Source organism: Mesocricetus auratus, unplaced genomic scaffold, assembly GCF_017639785.1.
Source record: "Mesocricetus auratus isolate SY011 unplaced genomic scaffold, BCM_Maur_2.0 Super-Scaffold_4256, whole genome shotgun sequence".
Lineage (NCBI taxonomy): Eukaryota > Metazoa > Chordata > Mammalia > Rodentia > Cricetidae > Mesocricetus > Mesocricetus auratus.
Window position 1 is genome coordinate 22,297,217 of NW_024429182.1, and position 21,361 is coordinate 22,318,577.

The 21,361-nt window shown below is 42.7% G+C and overlaps 1 protein-coding gene across 4 annotated transcripts in view; it reads right to left on the reverse strand.

Moving 5' to 3' along the window:
• Plce1 (phospholipase C epsilon 1) overlaps nt 1-21,361 on the reverse strand; it is a 281,607-nt gene that overhangs the window by 53,241 nt on the left and 207,005 nt on the right. For 2 of the 4 annotated variants that reach the window (XM_005063631.4, XM_040744913.1), the window contains exons 6-11: nt 19,660-19,918; nt 17,874-18,079; nt 6,882-7,557; nt 2,260-2,442; nt 1,556-1,673; nt 566-674 (exon numbers count right to left, since the gene is read on the reverse strand). In XM_005063631.4, the coding sequence (XP_005063688.1) occupies nt 566-674; nt 1,556-1,673; nt 2,260-2,442; nt 6,882-7,557; nt 17,874-18,079; nt 19,660-19,918 (1,551 nt within the window). Of the gene's footprint in view, nt 1-517; nt 675-1,555; nt 1,674-2,259; nt 2,443-6,881; nt 7,558-17,873; nt 18,080-19,659; nt 19,919-21,361 lie in introns of all 4 variants that reach the window. The other 2 variants (XM_040744911.1, XM_040744910.1) reach the window with 1 other exon arrangement.

A 21,361-nucleotide genomic window follows, 5' to 3' on the forward strand; every position in this document is an offset into this window, starting at 1 on the left:
TTACTGCTCCAGGCAAGCATAACTTCTACCGCATGTCACAAAAGCATGACATGTATTTCACTATCTGTAAGGTCAGGCTATCAGATAGAGCACACTTCGGTGACACATATGTTCTCTATCTGCAGCGTTCAGACCAGGGGGCCATTAGCCACCTGTGGTGCAATTAAAAAGTGACCCAGGAACTTATTTTCCAATTTGATTTTGAAGAATTGAAGTGATGTTAAATGACTACATGTGATAGTAAACTAGAAGGTGCAGATTTAGGGCATCAAGGCTTGGCTTTCTATTACTGCCTTTGACCTTGGAAGGACTGATCTCTCTCAGACAATTAGAAGGGATTATAGAAGCATGAGATACTATGATTACAGGGAAATCAGAATAATTTTCAATTAGGGGTTTTTCCGTTTAACTGTGAGTTAGAACTAGAGACAGAATTTGCTTAGAGAGCAAGGCACACATCCTTTCTCACAGTTGGAGTGACATGGAGATTCCCTGTTTCATCATGTTAAGGCCCCACCTGGAGGGACTCTTGTTTGAAGAAGACAGCACAGGGGAGGAGACTGGCCTGATGGGAGATGACATCCCAGTAGTCAAGTTGGAGGACCCTGCCGTGGTCAAAGAGTGAGCTCTTCTGGAATGGAGGGGGTTGGGAGGGTTGGTGATGACATTGGCTTCTGCAGGGATGAAAAAAAAAGACAAAAAAGAGATGATGACTTAGCTTCTACTTTCCCTTAAAAATCAGTAAAACAATCCACACAATTGATTTTTATGAAGAAACATACAAATATTTTGATGAATGGGCCAACCTGGTGGGTTCTCAGCTAACCTGGGAGTTTAAAAAAGTACACAGAGGCCCAAGGCCTTGGCAGAGAATAAATAAATGACTTGGTCGTGGGTGTGACCATGACATCTGGGCATATTTTTAAAAGCACTGACATCTAGTCAGTTGTATCCTGTACAGCTAATATTATCTATCAATAAGGCAAGTAGATGAGGATTTTCTTTGAAGTGAAGTGTGCTTGTAGAAATACCTCTCAGGTTTCACATCTCATCAAGACAAATGATTTCTTCTTTTTTTTTTTGGCTTTTTCAACACAGGGTTTCTCTGTGGCTTTGGAGGCTGTCCTGGAACTAGCTTTTGTAGACCAGGCTGGTCGCAAACTCACAGAGATCTGCTTGCCTCTGCCTCCCGAGTGCTGGGACTGACGGCGTGTGCCACCATTGCCCTGCCTGACAAATGATTTTCTTAAGAATGCCCACCAGAGGCTGGAGAGATGGCTCAGAAGTTAAGAGCACTTGCTGGTCATACAGGGGACACCAGGTCCATTTCGAGTACCCACATCAGGCATTGCAGAGCTGTCTGTAACTCTAGCTCCAGGGGATCCGATGCTCTTCTGGGCTCTGAAGGCATCACACATGTGTCCACACACACACATATTTTTTAAGGGATGTAAAAAAGAATTCCCATAACATCAAATTGAAATTACAGCATAAAGCCAAATCTGTGTTCTTTTCCATGAAAGTAAAAGAGTCCAGATGTGAGCCCAATGCGTACCCGACTCCTCTTGTTCATTAGCGTCCTGAGGATCAGAGCCGCTCCGGCTTCGACACTCTCGGCACATTTTGGCCTTGCGGGTCGCTGTTTCATCGTCAGTTGCCTCTCCACTCTCTCCCTGGAAACAGAAATCTTACTGTATTGCTCCTGAACGGTATTGCTCTTCCCCAGTGCTTTAGAGCAGGCAGGTTTCTGCTTTCTGGCCTATGTCCCTCAATCTTGTCTCACCAATAAAGAGCTACGTTAAGGCTGCCCAAGTGACCTCAGGTCATTTCATCCAGCAAAGTCCCTGCTGGCTCCTCTGTGGCAGATGCCTTCCTTTGTGTTGTGCTTGGAAAACTCTGGTACACATTTCAAGACCCACCACGAACCAGCTACTCTGAGGTCCTTACTGCCTGCCTCTTAGGCCTATATTTTTCACTTCTCTACTGATACAGCTCTTTGCAGGTGACTCACATTTACTATGTACCGAGTTTAAGCCAATGCAGACTTTCAAGGACTTTGGTTTCTCCTTGGTGTCTTTTCCTTGCTTGATTCCTGACATTGACCCGGCACCTGAGAGGTATGTGGTAAGTACTTATGACCCTTGTTTTATAATTTATCTTGTCCACAATTCAAATAACCCCAGGTGGCTTACAGCAATGTAGACCACAAGGTGGTCTTTGAAGGCTGGATATGATGCTTAATAAACAGATTTACGGTACCCTCATGAGCATTTTCTTCTTTTTCTTGGTGGTGCTTATACCCAGGGTGTTGTTTCTCTGAATACTGGACTTCTCAGCATTCTTTGTTGACATCCCAGGGCTGACGTTTCTAGCACTCCATCGTCTGCCACCAAACAACTCCACAGCATGAGCCAAGGTTGGGCCTTCATACCGACCATCCTCCTACAAAGAACCATACAAGTACTGAACACACAAGCAAGCAGCAACAGGGAGTAAAGACTAATGGTCCCAGCAAACTCCCAGAGGTGGATGAGCTCAGGCATTTAGAGAAGCATGATCTGGCCACCCATGTGATTCTGTTTCAGATTCTAGGGGCTTCCTGTTGGTGGGTTGATTGTGTCCCCAGTTGTCCTGATCACATTCCAGTCAACGATGTACTTTAACCCATCAGCTGGGGGAAAGCAAAACACTTCCCGTCCTAGTCTCCGAGATTATTCAGGAACCAGTCCTATGGGAAAATTCATTAAGATTGCACATTAGGGACTGGGGGAGGGGGTGTAGTTCAGTTGGTAGAGTGTTTACCTAGAATGCGCGTCAGAAATCTTTAAGACTTTGCAAATTGTGATTCTTGGGAAATTGTCTAGCATCTATGAGGCTCTGGGTCAATCTTTAGTACTTTTCCTCAAATTTATTTCCACTTATTATTTCCTGTAACCTTTATTTTTATTCTATCTATCTATCTATCTATCTATCTATCTATCTATCTATCTATCTATCTATCTACCTGTCTACCTACCTATCTATTTTTATGTGTGTGCACTATAATCTTTTAAGTCCTCCTTTATACTCCCAAGCAAGTATTTGTAAATATGTTTTAAAATGATTTGTGTGTGCGTGAATGCAAGCACATGTATGCCGTTGACCCACAGGGTGTCAGAGCCTTTGGAGCTGGAGTTGCAGGTAGTTGTGAGGATCTGAACTTGGGTCCTCTGCAGGAGCAGTGAGTACTCTAACCACTGAGCAATCTTTCCTGCCTCCATAAATAGATTTTGATTCCTTGCAAATATGTGCAGATAATAAAGTAGATTTTGTGTACATTTGTTTCTTTGCCCTGATGTTTATCTGCTTTTATAACTTAATCTATGAACTCTATCTTGTTATGGCCCCAGGATGCAGAGTAATAAATGCTTGATGCAGAAATCTTTAGGTGACCACCTGTAATGTGACTTACATCTGTGACCTCTTTGTCTATTTCTTCCTTCTTTAGCTTCTACTTTATCAGTTTCCAGTAGATATTAATGGATCTGTCAATCAAAGTGGAATATGCTCCCTTAACCAGTGATTGATACTTGAGCCAAATATATCAATCAGAATCTTTCTCCCTGAAGGTTTTAAAACACAGAGTCCTACTATTGTGTGGTCCAACTTCCAACACATGAGCCTTTCAGTCCAGCCTCCCCAGAAGCTGAGACTGCAGGCGCATGCCACAGCACCCAGGAATAGGATTACTGGGTGTGAGAAAATGAACATGAATGACGATCGCCCCATCTGACACAGGCCTTCTGAAGACAGTATGAGCTAATGAGCTATTCTGGATCCTCCAAACTGAACAGATATCACCTGACCCAAACCAACAAATAGACTCAAACTGCCTTATCGAAGAACATAGAGCTGAAAGTTTTGTAGAACTTTTGCTCATTGATCTTCTTTTAACTCATGCACCTTTAAGTTTTTTAACAGATCTGCTACAAGTTACACAGGAAACAACCATCAGCATGACCAATCTCTGCTGTTTCAGTTTTCCTAATTTCAGAATATCTCAACATGCTGCAAAGTTTATTCTTAAGACTATCAGGCCAGGACCTCAACAATTCGTAAAGAACTACAGACATCTGAGGAAAGTTGGGGGTGGGGAAGGTGGTCTTCCCTAGGGAAGACAACAATTGATTGCCCAGTGCCAAATGGTCAGCCCTGAAAATGTATGTCCATGGACTGAACAGGGTGTATTTAAGAATATATTTGTGTATAACATACATATATGCATACAGTAGTAGTTATTAAAAAATAAAACAGAGCTGGGTGTTGGTGGCACACGCCTTTAATCCCAGGCAGAGGCAGGTGGATCTCTCTGAGTTTGAGACCAGCCTGGTCTACAAGAGCTAGTTCCAGGACAGCCTCCAAAGTCACAAAGAAACCCTGCCTCAAAAAAAAAAAACAGAAAAAATAAAAAATAAAACAGGTCATGAAATTGAAAGAGAGTTGGAAGGGTATATGGGAGGATTTGGAGGGAGGAAAGGGAAGGGGTAAAATGTTGTAATATAAATTATAACCTTAAAAATAAAAGTTAAAAAAAGAAAAAGAAAACCAGACCATAAGATAATACTTTTGTTTGCTCTCTCAAGGAGGCTTTGTGGAAACTAAAATATAGTGTAATTCTTTCTTTTATTTTACACTAAACAATAAGCATGTTTGGGACCCACAAAGGAGATAGTTTCCTTTTTCTTTTTAAAACTGAATGAAGGATGCTTATGAGTGAACACAAATTAGTTTTAACAAACAATTCACGTAGAAGTTTATGGCAAGGAAACGGATTCATTAAAAAATATATCCGCTTGAGCTGGAGAGATGACTCAGTGGTTAGGAGTACGGACTGCTCTTCTATAGGACAAGTTTGGGTCCCAACACCTGCCTGTAACTCCAAGTCCTTTACTGGTACCTGAATGCACACAAACCACCCCCACACAGACACACAACAATACATACTTAATTGAAAAGTAAAAGTAAAGCAAGTCCTGGGCAGGGGTGGCACACACCTTTAATCACAGAATTTGGGAGGCAAGCGGATCTTTGAGTTCAAGGCCAGCCTAGTCTACAGAGTGAGTTCCAGAACAGCCAGGGCTGCACAGAAAAACCCTGTCTTGGAAAAAGAAAAGAAAAGAAAATTTAAAAATCTACGTACTTAAACATGTTGCCATCTCTTTTCTATGAAGGCAATGAAACTAATCCACACCTTTGGCTAAATAGTTTTCCTTTGCCTATAGTAAAGAATTAGAATTTATTGCTTACAACCAAAGACACTTACCTGGTATTTCTATATTTGAGTTTTACAGCTTCTCAGGACTCCTAGCTTTGACCCTGACAATTTAAGCCAAAGCTAAAGGGTCCATATCTCTTCCACCTTCCCCATAAATATCATCGCATAGTTTCCTGGTTTTCATTGTATTTTTCACTTTGAAGTTGAAAAGATTATTTTTATTTTCTGTGTATGCTTTTTTCCAAACTTGGGATAAAGTAATCTTCTAATAGGATTGTTAACAGAATTTTGGAGAAAATCCCACAGATGTTCAAAAAGCAACTTATAAATTAAAAAAAATGTTGGTACTAGTGCGTGGCAGAACACTATGTTAATATGTAGGAGTCACTTACTCAGTATGCTAATATTATATATCACAGAGGCAGGACTAGTCAGTTCATATAAAGTAGAAATTAAAATACTTGGCCCCTGTGTGTTCATAGGGAGCTTTGAGCTTGAAGAGCTAGTTGGAAGAAAAACCCCTGGGCATGTCTATGTGGGACTTTCAGCACTGGGTTAGCTGACGAGTTAAGACCCATTCTAAATGTGGCAGCTCTGTTCCATGGGCTGCAGTCCTGGATGGCAGAAAAAGGAGAAAGTGGGCTGAGCACCAGCCTCCTTCCCTCCCTCCCTCCGTCCCTCCGTCCCTCCGTCCCTCCGTCCCTCCCTCCCTCCGTCCCTCCGTCCCTCCGTCCCTCCCTCCCTCCCTCCCTCCCTCCCTCCCTCCCTCCCTCCCTCCCTCTCTCTCTCTCTCTCTCTCTCTCTCTCTCTCTCTCTCTCTCTCTCTCTCTCTCTCTCTGACTGCAGATACAATGTGACCAGCTGCCTTAAGCCCCCATTGCCATGACTGCCCTGCCACGATGGACTGTACTCTCAAACTGTGAGCTAAAATAAATTCTTTGGTCTTCAAGTTTCTGTTGCCAGGTGTTTTGTCATGGCAGTGAGAAAAAACAAACAAACAAACAAACAAAAAACAACGCAGGGACTACATAAGCAGTTGAGTAGAACAAAGTCCTCAGAAATTGCTTCAACCTCCTGGTGTCCTGTGACCCTTCCTCCTTTTCTAGCATGGGGAATGGACTTCACATTAATTCATTAAAAATGCCCCCAGGTTACGCTCTTGGAAGAAGTTAGGGAAGCCAGATTGGATAAATCAGTTAATAAAGCCTTCTTGTTAGCCCTCCTCATCCTCCGAAGTATTGGGATGACAGGCATGTGCCACCATGCCTGACATATGGCGGTGCTTTCAGCTGAAACCTTCAGTGGGTGAAGTGCCTGTACCAACTGGTTTCTTTCCAGATGTGAGAATGGCAATGACCACAGCCACTGTTTCCATACAAAATAGTAAGGTGGCCCACCATGAACAGACAGACATATTAATTCAACTTTGTCTGTACATGCTATGCGTTCACACACTATGCACAGTTCCAGTTTTTAGGCAGGGAAACTGTGGCCCTGGGAGGCTAAGGAAAGCTACCCAAGTTGACACAGAGTGAGTGACAGGGCTGGGAACCTGGTAGTTTAAGCACCAAGTGTGTGGTCCTGAGGGTTGCACTACTCAAGGGAGAGGGCTGGGCCCATCCCTTACCTGGTAGAGGCTGACATACTGTTTCCGAAGCCACTGCTGTCTTTGGTCAGGGAACTTCCTTATCTTTCTCACAGCTGTCGTGAGTTCCAGCAATCCACTGAAAATCATCTTAGCTGTGTGCTTTGGTGCCACAAAGTGCAAGAGTCTATTGTCAGTGGTCTGCAGTCCATAGAGCAGTGTTACCCCAGTCTCGGAGAGAAGCAGGCTACTCAGTTTGTTCTGAACACACACAGTGTGTATATCAATGCCCGGGTGTCCCATGTACACAGCCTTCACCGAAAACAGGTCCAGGATACCCTCGGCCAGGCCACTCAGCCCAGGACTGCCCACTGACGGGAACTTGCCAGGTTCAGACATATTACTGAGCACACCAAACTTGGGTCTGGCACCAGCTGGGGAGGAGGTGGGAGGCTTCATCCAGGTCAAGGTGCTATTGTCAGGCTGTAACTGGAGGAAGCAGCGGGCAGAGAGATGTGTGTCCTGGTCATAGTGGATGGCTGTGGCCCCCTGCAATAGGAACTGGTGCACATCAGCTTGGATGGACAGCACGTACCACGGGATGAGCTCTGTCCCATGGTCAAAGGCCTTCTGGGACTCCTCTGATCCATGAAGGTCGCATTCTTTGGACTTCTCAAAGATGTCATTTTCTGAATCCAGAAAATCTCCAATTATCAACCTGATGGAAACAGATACCAATTTGCTTTGTCTGATAATCAGAAGGGGACCAACACAAAGCCTTTTCTTCACACACAGTGACAGTGTTTTCATCCGGTTTTGAATTCAAACAAACATAGGAAATATAAAATGCATACACCATAGGGTAATATATTTATAACAATATTCTACAGTCTTATATTTATCAAGGTGTCTGATCATAGGCATGCTGTTAATGATCTTGACAGTTTTGAGAAGCACATCTTGGTATTTTGCAGAAAGTGATTAACTAAGATTTGTCTGGTATTTTGATCAAAGTTAGACTAAGATTATGGGGATGGGTGAGGAATGGTACAGAGATAAACCACCATTATTATTACACTTTATAAACTGCATATACTTCCAACATGGCAACCCAGTGATGCTGACCTGAAACATGACTGAGGCAGAGTTTCTCATGTCCCACCCTATTGTTATTACTATTAATTAAAGTTCCTTTCCATATATACTAATTGGAAGCAAGTCACTATGTCCAGATTACACTGAAGGAGAGCATGGCATGTTCTACCTCTTAGGGAATGGAGAGGCTATATAAATTACACTTTTGGAATTCTTTGGCATGGGAGTTTTATCTCCTATCCCCATTAGTCACATTTACATGTCAGCTCCTTACTGTAGGGATTTACTGATATTTAAATAGCGCTGTAAGTGGGTTATAACTTAATACTGCTTCATTTTGTTGCTTTGGCCACTAGGAGCTCCTTTGGCATGTGCTTCTTTCATAGACCCACATTGGTTTGCTTGGATGAGTTGCTCTTTTCATTGCGTCTTACTACTTTGTAGCACTATAGGACACCCCAGGCTCACACGTCCCTGCTCTAATCCTTGTATCAGCCATTTTCTCAAAGGACTTTGCTTCTTTGTACTGAAGAATGGTATTAGAAACCATTTTTTGAGTGCTAGGTACAAATACATAAAATTTCATGCACTTTTCCTTGAAGTTCCATGTTATAGTAAAAAAATTAAATAAAAAGAAATTACTGCATGGGTAACGCAGCATACCTCTGCAAGTGCTCTCAGTGACAAGGGAAGAAAGGAAACACTCATGTTCATCTCCACAGTTGCCTCATGCCTCACACACTCTACATAGATCTGCCACCTGTGTTCTGTGTGATCTGGTCAGAACATTCAAACTCCAAGCCTCTCTCCACTTACCTACTAAACGGCAGGAGGGAAATGGTCACCTCACAAAGTAGGGGTGGCTATCAAACAAAACAAAGATTACAAGTGCACACAGCCATGAGTCTGGCTCAGTAAAGGGCACTGCTATGATTAAATGTAAGGAGACCAGACATTGCTCATTTGAAGTCTTCTCCAGGCTGACTAGCAAACTGTTTCCCTAGAATGGCTTCCTTCAGGGATCATGTCTAAGTGTCTCTCTGGGGCCACTACCACATTCTTTCTGTGATACTCTGTGGTAGTAAAAAGGCTGGGGTGAGGTGGTGGTGGTGACACCAGTAATTAGAACACGAAGGAGACTGAGACAGGAGGATCGCCATGAGTTTAGGTTAGTCTGGGCTACATAGTAACTTCCAGGACAGTCTGAACTACAACAAAAAATCCATTTTTAAAAAATCAACCAACCAACCAAAGTTGATAGAGATTCAGTTTGTGAGCATTGGTACTGATTAAAACATAACCCGTTAGTTTAAACATAGAATTTCTGATTTTAAGTTAACAAAATTTTGCCAGTGAAAAACTACAGGTATTATGGGATAAAAACATCTAGATAGAAAAAAAAGATACAACTTTTCTGGAGGCTGTTTCTGTTTCTCTAGATGACATAAGCTATGTGTATGGGGGGCAGGGCTATCTTTCTTGGCATCACTTTGTATTTTAGGATACAAAAGGAACTAATGCCAGATGGCAATAATTCCATTAGAAAGCATTCATCCAGGGGGTAATTTACAAAATAAAATTGACAATTGTTTGTAATGAAATAAATTCATTTCAAGCAGGAAGCTAGTGGTATCCTTAGTCTCTTAGACGGCAGAGTGGATTTTGTGTAGTTCTGAGCCTGATTCTCCTGGAGACAGTTTTCTGTGGGATTATGAGAAGGGAGAAAATAGAAAATTAAGATTTATTTAGAAATCAAGCAATATTAACCAAGATCAAAGATGTGGTCAACCAGCAAAGAAACTACCTCACCCTTAGGCATGAAAACTGAAGGAAGGTTTTTACCCTGCTTTTCAAGAGCTTCTTGGTTTCCTGCATGAGAAACCAGAGATCAACAGCTGAACATTTTTCTATGGAAATCTGGTGAAAAAAACCTTATATTAGGTGACAGAAGGCTGTTTGTCAACCTGCTTATGTATTTTCTTTTAAGGGTTCTTTGTTTTTTACAAATTTACAATGACTACTTGAATATGAATCACCAACAAATAAAACCTAAATTTTATGTTTTAAAATAGGAGAAAATCACCCTCACCACATGATTTGTTATAGTTGTTCCCTGTAATAAAAAAATCTACCGTTTTAAAGTTTTAAAAAATAATTTGTGCTTTTAACTAACCTATCATTTTCCCCCTCAGCTATAATCAGTTAAAAACATGTATTTCTAAAAGAGACCTGTGGTGGCTCATCTTATGTCACCTTGACACAAGCTAGAGTCATTTGGGAAGAGGGAACCTCAGTTAGAAACAGCCCCCAACAGCTGTGGGCAGCCTGTGGTACATTTTTTTGATTGATGATTGATGTGGGAGGGACCAACTCACAGTGGGTGGTGCTGTCCCTTGGAAGATGGTCCTGGGTGCTATAGGAAAGCAGGCTGAGCAAGCTAGTAAGCAGGATTTCTCCATTGCTTCTGCATTAGTTCCTGCCTTGAGTTCCCTAGATAAAGAGTGCAGGTTCTAAGCTGAAATAAAAATTTTCCTCCCCAAGTTGCTTTTGGTCATGGTATTTTATCATAGCAATATCCTAGCTAAGATGAGAGCTGTTTCAAGTCCACAGAACTAGGTATGAAGAGAAGTCAAGGGTTAGCTCCTTTCCAGTTAAATGTCTTTAATACTGCTGGGCAGGAGTTCCTGCTCAGCCTCAGGTCCCCTGGCCTGCTAGTTATCATAGGCAACTGACTTCAGCTTCCTGGGTACCACTTCTCCCCCTTAGTCTTTGAGACACAGTCTCTCACTGAACCCCGAGTTCACCAATCCAACTACGGTGGAAGGTCAATTAAGTCCCTGCTTCCAACTCTTCAGGTCTGGGATTACAGGCACACAATGCTGTTGTTGTTGTTTTACCCTGGGTGCTGGAGAAATCTGAACTCAGATCTTCATGCTAGCATAGCAAGCACTTTGTCAACACAGTTATTGCTCCAGTTCCAGGCCATTGGCTTTTTATGATCCCTTTTCTGGGGTTTCTGGGGGTGTTCCCACTGGTTTTCTGGCAGGAGCAGGTGAGGGCTTTGAGAGGAATTCTGATGCCCTCCCTGCATGCTGGGTAAATGGAAGGACCATGAGATAGACTGCTTGTTTCCCTGCTTTCCCCTTCTCCCTCTTTCCTTTCTCCCCTCCTTCCTACCCTTTTCACCCAGTTGGGCGCTGTGGCATGAGCAGGGCTGAAGGTTATTGTTTAAACTCAACAAAGCCCACTTCTTTTGTCCTTTAGGACCAGCAATACATTGTGCCTAAGACACCCTGAATGGAACATTTTCACAAGGTGCTCTGGACTGAGGTAAATAAGGAAACAGTGCTTACTGGGCTCGCTTCAGTGACCCTATTAAATCCTGCCTCCTGGCCATATCCAAGGCTTCTTTTTGGAGTAGCAATCACTTAAGGGCCAGGAAACCACTTCCACTACTTAGGCACAAAGGTCTCAAAGTGAGGATTTCAATATGTCTTCCCAAGCTTTGTGAAATAAATATTTGCATCTTTGTGGTTTCCTTCCCCGATTCTCAGGATGCTTACAACCGGATCTGGAAAATGGGCAGTGGAAGGGAATGTTCTTAGGCTATAGATGATTAAATGATGAGGAGGAAGACCAGGGAAGAAACAGAAAAAATGGAAATAAAAACGTCCCAAGCAGTAGCTTCCGTGTCAAGTGGCAGCCTAGAAGCTACCTCCCTGTGACCCTTGCAGAGGTGTCAGGATGAGAAGAAAGGGGACCATTACTAAGAAAGGGAGGAAGAGCTTTGTAAATCCACACAAGGCTGCTGAAAGGTGTGGAGAAACAGAAGAGTCGCCATGCGCAGGGCTCCGTGGCGCGGAGGCAGACACAGAAACGTCATCTGAAAAGCACATCACCAGGTGGCTCTGGAGAGAAGAGACTGGCAGTCCCGCCCCCGACACCCATACTTCTCAGGAGCCTCACCCAGTTGTAGTCACTGAGAGAGCGGCTTCTTTGGTGGAAAGAGTGAGCAGCTGAGGAGAGTTCAGCCAGCTCAGAAAGGCCCTCCCATCCCGAGGGAGTTCGTCATTTAAAACTTGGCTACCCGGGAAACTACAGACTGGGGGAGAATCACAAGCCAGGGAGCCAGATTCAACTGGCCTTACCCCCAAGAGTGAGAGACAGTCCCTAGAGGCAGTGTAGAGAACAGGGCCGAATGCTGACAGACAGCAGAAGGCCAGGAAGTGAAGTGTTTAGGAAAAGGAAGTCCCACCCTCAGTGGCTGGAAGCAGAATTCGTCCACTGAGGACCCTTCTGGACTTCAAGAGCCTTGAGCCCAAGGTCATCAAGTAAAACAACCTCTGGAGCTACCTTGCTACCTTGAAGCTGCAGCGACCCCTTATATCTGAAGCTGCATCTCTCCAGTGGGGAAATTAAACCCGAGCGGACTCTGAAAACATAAGGACAGATCCACCTGTATAAATCTCAGCGGAACAGTTCTTTCTTCTACTCCCAGGGATCTTGGGAAGAACCTCTGAGCTAGAACTAGGATAGAACCTGCCTAGTTCATAGACTGCAAGGCTAAGTGTGGCCAGCAGAGGCCCGTGGTGTGCACAGAAGGGAAGCTACCAAGGTGAAGTCAAGGCAGCCCTGACAGGTACCAGACACTTGATCACCCCCCTTCTCCCCAAGGCTCAGTGCCTGCATAAACTATAGGCAAGTAAAAAATTCAGGGGTCTGGCCGTCCTCTCCCTGCTGCGAATACCCAACAGACTTCATTTCCAAGGCTCCAGAGAAAAAACATTCTAACCCTTCTTCCCCTGTCTGTCTTCTGTCCCTGGTGTTTTCCTGTATTTATATATTTTAAAAATATTCTTTTGAGACTTGCACACAGTGCACTCTAACCATATTCATCCCCTCTCCCAAATCGATTCAGATTCTCCTCCACATCCCTACCTACCCAGATTTTTGCCACCCCCTAAACCAGTTTGTGTTAGTCCAGTTAACAAGTCCTATGCGTGGTACCTGCCCTGGAGTGTGCTCAATATACCTGGAGTCAGTCCACTGAAGAAACCCGACTTTTTCCTTCCCAGAAGTAGTTAAATGTTGGTGTCTCCTCTGAGCCCTAGCAGAGACCCAAGCACTACTCCTCTGCTAATGATTGATTGCTATACCCATAGATCACCCTTCATCAGACAAGCTTCTTGCAGCAGATAATAACTAACAGAGAGATCCACAACTATCTAATGGGCAGAGAATAAGAGGCAGCAGAGTGCTTAACCTTAAATGAGATGTCCATATTGCATCTCTCCCCTCGTGGCTCAGGGATCTTTCCAAGAGCCAGAGGTGCTGAGTGACTTCAAGGAAACTGTTTTCTGGATGCTACAGGTAGAGGCACACAGAGCGCCCAGCATGCTTGAGACCAACTCAAGTACAAGCCAGACAAAACCCCAGCACAAGGAGAGGATGTGGGGACCACATCCCCCTCTAAATACTTTTACTATTTTTATCATATTTAAAAAGGCTTTATGTATTCATTTTTATTACCCTTTATACATTTACCAAATTTTGCCTATGCATTTTTTTTTTGCTGGCCAATCTCTCTTCTGTTCTCCCATATCACTACCCCTTTTCGTTTTTCTTTCTACTACACTTTTAGTAGTGTTTGAATACGTTGACAAAAAACAAAAACAAAAAACAACAACACCTCTCTCTTTCTCTTTGGTTTTTTGAGACAGGGTTTCTCTTTAATTTCTCTCTCTTTCTCTTTCTCTTTGGTTTTTTGAGACAGGGTTTCTCTTTAATTTCTCTCTCTTTCTCTTTCTCTTTGGTTTTTTGAGACAGGGTTTCTCTGTGTAGCCTGAAGATTTAACTGTATTATATGAATCATAGCAACAAAAAGACATGTTACTGATATATAAGTAGACAAGTAGAATATAATAGAAGGACCAGAAATAAATCTGCACAGCCATTGGCACCTAATCGTTGACAAAGACATCAAGAACATGCTCTGAAGAAGCATATATAGCAGAAGAGGAGCTGTGGGGTGTAAGGACTAAGAGACCTGCTCCAGCCCCTACCTAGGGTTCCAAAGGTGAAATGCTTCTCAGGAGCGAAGGAGGGGGTAAGAGATTTCTATAGTAACTTCACACATAATCCGAGGGCCATGCTCTTTATTTCATGTGCTCTTTATTGTTCTGTTTCTGCTCTACTAATCCTGTCCTACTTCTAACTTCTCCATGCTTTTTCTTCTAGATTCCTCTTCTATTCTAAAAACTCTTCTCATTGGTCAAAAGTGCATTCCCAGAGCAAGCAATAAGGAGCTGAGCTGTTTGTTTACCATGGTGACACAAGGTCCAGGGCTATAGAAGCAAAACCATGACCAGACAGGGAGGGCACAGTGCCCAATGATGACTTTAAGGCACAGATCTATTGTTACTAGACTGGCAAGTAATGAATAGGCATGCTTTAAGGTTAATGTGAGCTTAGCTTGGGACAGCACTTTCCTATCTGCTGCCAGAGAGAATCCGGGACACTCTTATTTTCTATCTCTCTTTAGACATGCCATAATTCTTGTCCTTGGGCATCTGTGAATGTCTCGATTGAGTCTCCTTGCCTGGACACTAACACTGACCAACTATCTGCCAAGGAAGATAATTGCAGAGGGGCAGACTTCTAAGTTTATACAAAGACCAGGTTGAGAATCAAGCATTGCTGGGGGGAGTCATCCAATATATCAATGTATAGAGGAAAATGTGCCCAGTAAATGATTAATACACTGCTGGAGTCTTTGGGATGAGTCCCACCATAGAAAGGGAGTGCTATGGCTTCACAAGGAATTTACAGTAAGGTTAGTGACTATTAATAAAGCAAGTACTCCCACTGCCCTGCATATGGGCCTCCTCCATCAGAATGTGTGATCCGGGTGGGTTAGCTCTGTGATTTTGTCAGCTGAGCTCTCACTGTATAATTCTGCAGTCCATAGCTGTGGGGAGAGCGACAGGTAAGGAAGGAGACAGAGGTTGTGGAGATAATTGAGGGAGGCCATTAGAAGAGAATATAAATAAAAGTATAATGGTATATATTTATGAAAATATTATAATGAAACCTATTTTTCTATATGCTAACCAAACAATAGTTTCCAGTAATTACCCCACTGCAGACAAAGATCCGCAGTTGCTCTACCAAACAGAACCCAAGCACACAAAGGAATCTATGTCATCTAAAAAGTACAGCTTTTAATGAAAAGCAATTATTTTAATAATGATGAAAAGGAACATAAATATCTTTAAAGGGTACTTTACACATCCTTGTAAAACGTGAAGGTAAAAGGAAGCTAGGAAAGCCAGGTGTGGTAGTGAACAACTGTATTCTACCAGCTGGGAGCTGAAGGAAGAGGGTTGTGAGTTCAGTGTCTGCCGAGGTTACAAACATAGCAAGACATTGTCTTCACAAAGAAAGAAAGAAAGAAACCACCTTTCCAAGAGTGGTAGGACAGTGGAAGAAATTTATCTTTCAGTAAATGTAGATGGAAGAAAGGAGAATAAAGAGAGCTCATGGGCTAGTTCTCTGGGACTCAATCAAAAGTGTTTTAGAAATGTTGACACCATTCATGCCACCCACACCCACAGACATACAAGGTTGTTGCAAAATAATGCCTCGTCAAATCAGTATGATATCTATTTGGGCACGATATATCCTTAGTTGTAGGATTTTTATTCGGTCTTTCAGAATTTCACAACTGTTTACTAGGTATTTTGATGATATCCACCTCCTTCTCCCTCTCCATCTCCTCCCAGGCCCTACCATGCCCCTCCCATGTAATGTCATCCCCCCAATCCCGTGTCTAATCACTATACATGTATATATGGCTACTTGTAGAATTTAAGGAAGGACTTTCATCCAGATCTCAGTGTGAGGAAACAGTATGTTTCTCCTAAGTGAGACTCACAATGAACTTGGAGTTCTCTTTCCCTTTGGCTACTAAGAATTTCAGAATAAAATTTAGTCATAGGGATTATATGGTGTTGCTTTATCATATTTTATTTTTCCTAAACTTATTTTCATTTTCCCTAATAACTTTCATTATTCATTTTTACTCTTGTAAAATTTTTTGTGGAGGTAGATACACACATAGCTGAGTATGTGGTGGGATTGATAGACAGGATTGGTATAGACCAAGGACTGCAATGGTTGGGAGATACTTCCTGTAGAGATGTCCTTTTTTTTTTTTGGTTTTTACGAGACAGGGTTTCTCCATATTGTTTTGGAGGCTATCAGTCCAGCCTGGCCTCGAACTCACAGAGATCCGCCTGCCTCTGCCTCCCGAGTGCTGGGATTAAAGGCGTGCGCCGCCACCGCCCAGCGAGATGTCCTTCTTTGTAGGTGGCCTTGATTCCATGTAAAGATTGCCACAAAGTGTCAGCAAACTCCTATTGAGAACATATGAACGTGTTCTCTGGTTTGAGACACAGTAAAACAACAGAAGAACTAATAGATGGTTTACATGCCATATGTCTGAACATTTCGGCCACATTGCTGTGAAGGTGGCACTAGGTTAATCTTTGAGCACTATTCTTTCAAAATGCAGTGAGATAGGAAATGATATGTGGAAGAAAGTCCAAAGGCCTTGATGCAATCTAGAATTAGGTTTACTCCCCTACAACAAAGTAGCAGCAGAGACTCAGGCAAAATGACATTCATTTCTACATTAGCAACAAATTCCAGGGATCTAGCGTAACTCCAAAGAAGTTATTTTTCAAAACAACCACTGTCCTTCTCAGTGTAAGAACTCATCACAACATGCATCCACAGGTTAAGGACTAAGGCAACTGTAATGAGTAAAGCACAAGACTGACTACTATTAATGGGACAGCAATAAACATGGTTAAGAAAATGCTTTGAGTATATGTCTGATGGGAGATGTCCTTTTGTATATGTGTTTCTCTTATTGGTTGATGAATAAAACTTGGCCAATAAGGCAAAGTGGGATGAGGAGATGAGGAGAATTCTGGGAAAGGTAGGCAGAATGAGATGCCATGTGAGACCAGGAAGAGGGGATGTGCCAGGTGTTCTCCAGTAAGCCATGACCACATGAAAATACATAGATGAATAGAAATGGGTTAATAATTAAGATAGAGTTAGCCAATAAGAAGCCCAAGCCACCGGCCAATAGTTTTAACTAATATAGTGTCCATGTGTTCATTTGGGGCAGAAGTGGCTGTGGACTAGGTGGGACCATGCTGGAAAGAACCTCTTCAACATATGCCCCAGATTGGTATAGCTGGTAGATAGAGTTGAGGTAGACCAATTCCCATCTTCCTGATTAACCACCACACTGATTTCCATACTGGCTGCACAAGTTTGCATTGCCAGCAGCAATGGAAGAGTGTTGCCCTTACTCCACATCTTCACCAGCATGAGCTATCATTTGTCTTATTGATCTTAGCCATTCAGACAATTGTAAGGTGAAATATGAAAGTAGTTTTGATTTGCGTTTTCCTGCTGACTAACAATGTTGAACATTTCCTGTATGTGTTTCTCAGTCATTTGAGTTTTCCCTAATTATTTGATTAAATCAGTACCTCATTAAAAAAAAAAGAAATGGCAGGATAGCCATATTTTTAAGGGGATAATATGTATCCCATTAATGAATACATTTCTAAGATTTCACTACCAGTTAAAAAACAAAACTAATACACTTTTTCCTTTAAAAAGGCAAGGACTTGTGGAAAAAGTAAAATGTATATAGTAGTTTTAGAAAAAAAGGAATCACACTGGAAAGGAAAATTCCAACTCTGAGTTAGTAAAGTTTGTAGGTGAAGCCTCAGTTAGGTATGAAAGTGACACATTTCTATTAGGTTTTTATGTGAAACTCAACTGACTAGGAAAAAAACTAGTCAGTGGGAAAAGAGGAGAAAGGCTCCCACCCACATACACACGGACACTGAAACTTACTGCCATCGGGTTTTATCCTTCAAGGAGTTTTTCCTGGAGCCAGCCCCTTCACTGGAGCTGTCCTCCTCCTCCATCTCCAAGCTTCGACTGCAGCTCCGGATGATTTGAAAGATGCTGTTGACTGTGGACTCCTTCTCTGTGTTCTTCAAGCCATTCTGTCCCACTCGTTGTAAGAAGTTATCTTGTCCACTGTAATCAGCCACAAACTACAGGAGAGAAGTTCAAGATTGCACTGTTGCAACTTAATATGTCTAAATAACCTACTTGGCTAGGAGACCTTAATCATAATAGCGGTAACAGCATCTGTGCCTATTTTACTGAACGAAGACAAGAGGCTCTAAGGAAAGCTTTTATTTCCTATTTGTTTTCATCCTACCACATGAAACCCCAAAACTTGCTCTTTCCTTGCTGTGACAATCTCAGCACCTCTAGGAATCTAAACTGCACTTTGAATTTATAACACTAAAAGCAATATTATCTCATGGCTCCCTAGGGACAAGGTTAACCACTTTAGAGAGAAGGGCAGTTATTTTATTCTTGCAGTGGGAACTGAGAAGAGAGCCATGATTAAAGATCACCGGGACATGGAACAAGATGAAGTGACCCGATTCAAGGGAAACATTTAAAAGGCTGCCTTTTGGCCTTCTTGTCCATATGGGCTACAGGAGGACAGTAGCTTACTTGGTGTTTTTCAAGCTACTATTGTAACTTGACCTTGATCAGGAAGCTTCTGGAATCAGAGTGAAGACCCACAGCTCAGTCAAGAGAGGCAGTGCTCCTTCTTCACCACAGGGAGCAGAGGAAAGAGGAAGGTGGGAGGCTTTTTAAAGTCTTCTCTTTCGTTTATTGGATGTTTAATACCAGCTGCTAAAACCAAGGAAATATTAGCCAGTGTGTGTCACCTCTGCCTATTGGGGCTCTCAAGTCTTCCTGAACCCAGTGATGTCCCTGTTCTCATGTGATACAACATAGGCTGCAATTTTATGAGTCTTCCCACTTCAACGAAGGATTATGTGCATGTGTGCAAACATTTGTGTGTGTGTGTGCGCGCGCACACACACGCGCTCGCGCGCTCATGCGCACATGTCTGAAGGTTCAGTATTGAGAGTTGTCCACACTGAAGAGAAAGTGAATGACCCTGGAATTGGGCTTGAGCTTTCTAAATACACAATGCCTCAAATACCTCCCTAACACTTTTATTTAGTTTTAAACACTTCAGAGAGAGGTTTCTTTATTTATCTTGAGCCTCTTAGTACCCCTTACTCAGTGTGCAATGTCTTTTGAGTTAAAGCTTACACAGTCCTCTCCACTTTGGCAGAAGTCTAGAGCAGAAGCCATGGGCCTAGGAGAATGGGGTGAGGGCCAGAGCCTCTGTGTCTGGATGAGGCACCCGTTTCCTTGGCATCTTCTTACAAGTGTGACAAGAAAGCTCTTTCTCCACTCCTCCACCCACTGATTTGGAAGTTGTTGCTCTTGCTTGACTTCATTCTCTGAATCTAGAGAGTTCTGCCCAATAGAAAAAACTTACCAACTTTTAAAATGAAAACAACAAAAATCCAATGACACCTTCCCTTTGTGCTCAACAGTGTCATATTAAACCCAATGTAACAATACTGAGTTCCAAACAGTGGGCTTTACTTTCTCCAGAACTTTCAAGGACCTCCTCACTGCCCAGCAACAGCATAGCAAGGATTACTCTGGGCTCGGGATGTGATTTTCTGCAGTACTACCGAGTACACGAGGCCCAGGAGGGCCTCTTGGGGGCTGCCCGCTTGAGGACACTCACTTCCAGAGCAGCTTCTTGGGAGCTGTACCGCGGGCAGAGCTTCAGCAGGCCAGAGGCGCCATCAAGCACCTCACAGAGCTCCTTCAAGAACACACCACAGAAGGGGACCACCTTGCAGCCGGGGATGTGCAGGGCCCGAGTCACCACCTTCTTGTACTCCAGGGAGGACTCGTGCTGAGCCATGGCATCCTTCAGGCTCCGCATGGTCTCAATGTCAGACTGATCCATGAACTGCCACATCTTTAGAACTTTCCTTGACCTATTGCAAGAAAATGACATTTTTTTAAAACTTGGAGGAATGACAATGTAGCTTACGGTATTACAGTATGTAGGTTGAATTCCGTACACCTTCACTGTCTTTTACTTTCTTAGTGTTTTTTTCTGTTATTATTTATTTAAAATAAAAGACGAAGTTAGGGTAAAGGCACTTGTTGCACAAGTCTGAGGATGTGAGTTGGAGCCTGGAATCCAAGTAAACATGGAAGGAGAAAACTAACTCCATAAAGTGGTTCTCTGACCTCTGCATGCATACCCTCCACATAAGTCATGCCCACGATAATAAATTTAAAAATTAAATAGGACAGACTCAAAAAGAAATAAGGCTAATTATCAAAGCTGAAAATTATATGTTGACTAGAGTGTCCTGGTAGTTGTCAGCAAGAGGAAAACAAGGTTGATAATATTTATGTCAAATGACTATTCTTCAAAGGAGGCAAGAAAATGCCTTGTTCTGTGCAAATATGAGTGAACATGGCCCAGAAACACAGGCTCCTATTTCTCTGAATGACATGCCCCATCATGGAATAGGTTACATGAACTTTTATAGTCACCAAACAAAATAAACTCATACATCAGTACCTATTGCTGGGAAGTACCTAGCAGGTAGGTGGGATGGACAAAGTAGAGAAATCTATTCTTCAGACTTCCAATGCTATCTTATGGCATTCTTAGCTTCAGGGCTGGTGAAGGATAGAGATCTGTGAAGCTTAGTAGCGCATTCCAAAAGCTTTACCTAAGAGTCACCTCAGTGTTAGGGGTTGACAATAAACAGATATAAAAGAGACTAAACACAGCCAAGATAAGTGATGACTCTTGATTTGAAATATCTCTCCTCTCCAATCAGTCAGCATGTTCTGGTTAGCCAAGGTCAGTCTACTGGATCCTTAGTACAGATGTGGCTACTTCAGAGAACTTCAGTTCACAGTAACATGCTATTCTAGACAGCTTTAATGTTAATGTGACACATCTGAGAGGATACTCTTGAAAGATAAATTGTCTGCATCAGATTCATCTGTGGGGGACTGTCTTATTGCTAATTGATGTAAGATGGTCCAGCACTCCTGTGGGCAACATCATTCTCTGAGCTGGTACAATAGTAGCAGAACTGTTAGAGGAGCAACCAACCACTTTCAGGTTGGATTTAAGGCTCACTCCATGAGATGGAACCTGTACCTGGTACTGTTAAAGGAGCCAAGATCCAGTGACTAGATATATGTCATGCATCCTAGGAGAGAACCCAGTAGTATTATTTTGCTAAAGGGACACAATAATAAAATGACTCCTAATGATGTATTCCTGTACCCATAGGTCAGAGCATCTCTAAAGCCTCATCAAAGAGTTCTTGTAGTAGATGATAGTTAGCACAGAGATCTTGAATTGATCAATATGCATAGAATTAGAGAGACTGTATAGTGCTTATCCC